General features: G+C 43.4%; 1 protein-coding gene across 3 annotated transcripts in view; it reads left to right on the plus strand.

The window, feature by feature from the left end:
• Positions 1-110: 110 nt before the first annotated feature.
• lhx6a (LIM homeobox 6a) overlaps positions 111-6,000 on the plus strand; it is a 12,546-nt gene continuing 6,656 nt past the window's right edge. The window contains exons 1-4 of one of the 3 annotated variants that reach the window (XR_003787760.3): positions 111-2,053; positions 2,868-2,939; positions 3,106-3,288; positions 5,072-5,193. Coding sequence is in view for 2 of the 3 variants with exons in the window: in XM_029169016.3 (XP_029024849.1) it covers positions 1,976-2,053; positions 2,868-2,939; positions 3,106-3,288; positions 5,072-5,193 (455 nt within the window). In the remaining variant the exon portion in view is untranslated. The remainder of the gene's footprint in view (positions 2,054-2,867; positions 2,940-3,105; positions 3,289-5,071; positions 5,194-6,000) is intronic. The other 2 variants (XM_029169016.3, XM_029169015.3) reach the window with 2 other exon arrangements.

The following is a 6,000-nucleotide window of genomic DNA, read 5'->3' on the forward strand; positions in this document are numbered from 1 at the left end:
GTTCTGAAAGTATATGGTTCAGTTAAGTATTCGTAACATTTCACACATTCTTGCTGATTTACTTGTACTGGGTTGTAAAACAAAGCAAAAAGAATAAAAATAAAGGCAGATCCAATGTTATCATAAAATATAAAGAGTGCTGAAATGTAAAAGTCATGCGTAATATGCAATAATCCCATATTCATTTTCATTAAGCCACTGTTTGTTTTTTCCCCAGCACATGTAACTCTCAGAATTGTTGCTAGTTTAATGTGGAAACATTTAAAAAATACCGTTACTGATTTCTGTGTGTTGACAGCAGCATGAATATGATCACGATTTGTTTCCTTACAGGTGTGCCATGAGGAATTACAAAAGTAATTTTCCATTCTTCGTTTGCGTAAACGCGAACCTGGCAACTAAAGAGCTGATAATTAACACGCGGCTACTCCGTTATTAGACTAGAAAGCGTCAGGGCAGCGAAGGATCGCTTGGACGAGACGATGAAGGCTCCTAATTTCGTGCGGACAGAGCAAAGGATCCTAAGGTTAAAAATGACCTTTTCAGTTTCTTTTGTTGTGAGTTCATCCAATGAAATGATCGGTTTGTCTGTTTGCAGCGCACATTTGTTTTAATATGCCTATTTTCGACGGAGGCTCCATTTCTTTCCCAAAGAGCTGATTGTGTAGATGCGGTCAGTGAATGGAATCAGGCTGTAAATCTGACTGACACATAGACTCATACATATCCTGTAATTATCAGCCTTCCGTCATAAATGATTCCGCCAGAAAATGATGCGCGTTTTGTTTGATCTGCATCACGTCCTCTGCAGTTTCAACAAATTAAATATCCTGTTTTTGTTTTGCATTTTTATGAAACATAAAAGCACACGTGGTTTAAAATAACGCCTAACTTCAAAAAAATCTTTTCATTTGTTATTTTTTAATTTGCCTATTAATCCTAAACAGGTTGCTTTGAAATACGTGCGTTTCACCTAATTGTTACATAACACGCAGAGTATTTAGAAATAATTTGAATATTTTTGAATTGTTCTATAAACGAACTCTACGTATTTTTCTTATAAATACGAAGCTGTTTTTTTATTTTATCAATAGGTGATGCTAATTGTCAGTGAAATAAATAGATAGATGTTTTACACAGTTTATATTAATCTGTTGTTCCGTTTCAGTTGTAATATGAATATCAGTTTTCATGTAACTGTTGAGACTGAACATGTAGTAAAACTCAACTCAATGAATTGAGACGTTTTATAAATATGTCTGAGTTGCCTATGTGTACTGTTAATTATTGCGTCACTGCAGTCAGCAACAGTTGTGTGTTTCTAGTAGGAAATAAATGTCAGTCGTGTAAATAACTAATTTACAAGGCGCATTTTTCCTCTGTCACCAGCAGAATTAGTTTCTGTCAAAACGCTTCCAAACTGCGTCCACCCTTCTCACGCAGATGAAACTCGCCCCTCGCCCTCCCCCTTTTCTAACTAAGGCAGGCCGGAGAGCCGCACAAACTTTGTCTGCAGCTCCACAGACACACGGAGCGTCTCTGCGTGCTGCGCTCTGGGTTCCTCCGCAGCCCCGCACGCGCCCGCGCACCTATGCAGCCTCGGAGTAAAACCTGCCAGCCCCTCAATCTGATTCACTTCCTGTAGTCAGACGCCTTCCACAAAGTGGAGAGAGGGGGAAGCGAGGGAAGGAAGAGCCCGTTCTTTTCCAAATAGGACTCTCCACGGAGCACAAAGCGACTCCTCGCCTGCGCGTAGCTTCACGTCGTTTGTAGTTGGAGTCAGACTTTAGGTCGTCGCGCGCAACAGCGTCTTAACGAGAGAAAACATCCTGCGTTAAGCTCCAAACTGTGCGCCAGTTACACCCAAACCCATGTGCGGCACGGATGGTACAGACTTTGACGCACGTCGCCGATTCCACCCTTGACTCCTGGCACTGAGTTTGAAGACACTTCGCTGCGAGGCTCCGGGGGGTTCATGTACTGGAAAAATGAAGTTTTGTCCCCTCTTTCAGAGGGAAATAAGATTCTGTCCGAAGGAATTCCCACGAAACAGGTACTGACTCTGGAAACGAGCGCTTCACGCCGCAAATGCGTGCGCAAAGGTGCTTGATTGGCGTTTGTGCGCTAGTTGGGGATCACTTGGAGTTCTTATTGTTGTTGCTTTTAGATGCATGACGTGGCCTCGGCGTGAAATAATTCTGATTCGGGAAACAGCGTTTCTTCTCGCTCGACTGTTGCAGGAACCTTTATTTTGGCGTCTCCCCGGCGTCTTGGGCGCGTTTTGTTTTGTGTCTCGGTGATGTCACAAGAACCGCCGCCTGTGTACAGCTGCACGCGCCAGGCGCCGTGAAGAGTCACGCGCCTCTCTGTTATGAATAGCGTGATTTGCGGTCCGCGAGCCTCTCGAGCGCTGCCAAATCGCCTGAGAAAAATTTAGATTTTAATTACAGCTATTAAAAATCAAATTTGCAATTCTTTGGGTGACCCGTTGCCTTTTTCTGATTGACAGTTGAAATTGACACTCCGGGTCCCTCTTATCCTCGGCGTTTCGAGCCATTTGTAATTACAGGTAGCCCCCCCCCCCCCCCCCCCCTCTCGTGTCCTGGATTGCGAAGAAAATACTATTATTCCGAGAGGCATGGGTTAAGGGCAGGGAAAAAATCAATCCAAATTGAAATAGCTTCATTAAAGCGCGCCTTTGTTGCGGGGGCCTGTTTAACTGTTTTTAACCGCGGTTTATTGTCAGGACGACTTTATATAGAAGCAGCCTCCGCGCGGTGTCTGCAAATGTGTCCCGGGGATTTCTGAGCTGGAATGAGACGAGGAGAGTGATGCACGCGTGCCGTTTCCCTCCCGCTGTCTTGTAGGTGATCTCCGCGGAGCATCAGAGTACGCAGGGAGCGTTGCGCTGCGGTGCGGACTCGAAACACACGCCAATGGTGAGCGCTTTACTGTTTCTGCCTTGAAAATCTCAGCATCCTGCGTGTTACAGCGTGATTTGTGTAGTTGCCGCGCACTGCCGCGCAGAACGTCCTGAAAATGGCGACATCGGTCCCGGATCGGCGCGCGTGCGTTGCTCAGCTCTGCTCTGATCCCCGCTCGCAGTCTCACTCGGACGGAGAGTCCCAGCGGTCCAACATGGAGCGGGAGGACACGCGCTCGGCGCCGAGCACGCCCTCCACGCCCTCGGTGTGCTCGCCGACCTCCACCGCCAGCTCGGTGCCGTCCACCGGGAAGAACGTGTGCGCCAGCTGCGGCTTGGAGATCCTGGACCGATACTTACTGAAGGTGAGGCGAGACCGTCGCATTGGACGGAACCAGGCTGACGCAGGCGGTCACTGGGCCGAGCAACGGGTTTCCTTCCAGAGGCTTCCTGTTTATTTGGTTATTATTTTCCAAAGTCGACGTCAAATGCAACAAATAGCGAAGCACTGGTTTGACTGGTTTCGTTGGGACAGGCCTGCTGTATTTTTGGTGCAGCTTAACGCGCGTCTGTGAGAAAAAAACAAATAAAGTTAGTTAAAGTCTAATGCAAAGGAAAATATACATCTTAAAAACAAAGAAAGCTCTAACTGCAACATTAATTAAATACAGTTTTAATGCATCCTGCGTGCACGTGGCCTTTAGATTTCCTCACAAAATAAAAACTTTATTTTTAATAACTAATGTAACAGATGCTTTCCCTCCCGCGTCATCTAAATAAAGACACGAACGGGGTTTGGAGGGTTTCAGACACAATGAGGATGTTTTCATGCTTTACAGCCTCACCATCAATACGCCCTGTCTCGTGCCGCGCGCTCGCGTGCGTCTAAACAAAACAATCTTTACGCTCGCGCCAGTGGATGTTTGTCAGGAAGTGTGAAGACTATTAGTCCATTATCTGATTATTATCTACATTCTTCTCAGTTTTGGACCCCAGATAACACAAAACACAATCGATAAAATTTGTTTATTTTAAAATATGTATCAGCTATACATATATTTAATTCATTAATGATAGGCCTACAGAAAATACTATGCTTTGTTACTGTGTAGTCCACGCGTCATGTTATCTTGAGCTCAACGTTAATCCACATAAAAAAAATTAGAATTATTTTAAACTTAAATTTTTGGGCTTAACATATGTAGGAGAGTCACTAACGTAATTCTGAATGAATTAATAAATAAATAGAATTGAAATGTCCCACTGTTCATTAAAAGCACGTGAGTAACTCACTTTATTTGTGTTCACTAATGGTGGGAGAAATAATTAACCCTCTTTATCTAATCTGAAAATACAACAAAGATCTATTATTAGGAGAATTGCCGTAGCAGTTAAAACCATTTAATAACGCATTCATAAACAGATTAAGGAGGACACTGGTTATTAAAACACATTTTAAAATAATTACCGAGCGTGATGCTGTTTATACTGTTTAAATACACAATAAAGAATCTTTACGGGTAGCGGCCTTAAACTAACTTTCATCTTTTTGTAAATTAGGCTTTAATAACTGCAAACGTAAAAAAATACGTATCGGTCGGTTTTCTACACCAAATGTATTTTATTTTTGCTTAAATAATATCATAATTGCTGATGCCTAAAATATAATAATAATAATAAATAATACAATACCCGAAATTAGTGTTGAAGGCCATGCATTTCAGTAACAATGTTACTCATGACGCACGAAAAAAAACTAAACTAATATTACAAGTTAATAATAACCCATGTTATAATCGTTTCCAAATAAAATATCAATATAGAAATATTGTTAATGCGATAAATACTCAAACCAGACCAGCAATGAATTACACTTTATTATATAATTCAATTGTCGTAGACATGACAGTGCCTATAAATAATAAAAGGGCAGCTATAACAACAATAAACTAGATAAGAGAAACTGACCCCACGCGGCTATTAGGGATGAGGTCACTGACAGGCGTTCGCTTTCTGTATCATATCACAGCTGATTAAAAAGGTCTCAGTAGCAGCAGGCCGTCACTCAGCGGCACTTCAAGGCGCTAATGTGGAGGCTTATCAGCCGTGTTGGCCGCTGTGTTTGACACGGTCGGTGTGTCTCCGCAGGTGAACAACCTCATCTGGCACGTGCGCTGTCTGGAGTGCTCCGTGTGCAGGACGTCGCTGCGTCAGCACAGCAGCTGCTACATCAAAAACAAGGAGATCTTCTGTAAAATGGATTATTTCAGGTAGGGTAAGTTTATGACCGTGCTTTCAAAATGCCGCGTTCGTTCTGACAACAGGGCTCGCTCCTCTGCAGCTCCCTCCTCTATATAGCCCTATATCTGTCTGTGTCTCTCACACACACACACACACACACACACACACACACACACACACACACACACACACACACACACACACACACACACACACACACACACACACACACACACACACCGTCCTTTGAGGTGGATGCGGGCTGCCTCACATGCTCTTGAAAGGCCTTTTCAAAAACTCAAGACCTGTAACAAAATAAAAGTCTTTACCTACAGTGAAGCCCAAAAGAGACACACGTTTGTTATGGCTGTGCAGAATCTGAAATCACAACGGTGCTAGTTGCTCACACAAAAGGCAGAATGGTTCTGTGCCTGTCTGGAGATATTATTCTGTCATATTCTGTAATATCGAAGCGATATCATGTTTAGTACAGATGCAGCAGAGAGGGTTACGGCTCATGACTGTTAACTACTAGTGTAGTAGTACTAGTAGTAGACATTTTACTAATGTCTCTACTAATGTTTTTTTATTGACTGTGTGACGATTCCGGTCATGAACCCTATTGAATCTGAAAACTGCTTGGAAGACATGAAAGTGTTTGTGTTCCCTCCTAGTGACATTCAGTGTGTTTATGCGAGGACGTGCCGTTGTAGCTCGCGTGTGTTTTTGTGTGTGTGTGTGTTTGCGTGTGTGTGCACGGATGCGAGCGAGTTTTGGTGCTGCTCTGATCGGAACCTGACACCGAGCCACCACTCTGAGGTTTATAATCACGACCA

Source organism: Betta splendens, chromosome 12 (assembly GCF_900634795.4).
Source record: "Betta splendens chromosome 12, fBetSpl5.4, whole genome shotgun sequence".
Lineage (NCBI taxonomy): Eukaryota > Metazoa > Chordata > Actinopteri > Anabantiformes > Osphronemidae > Betta > Betta splendens.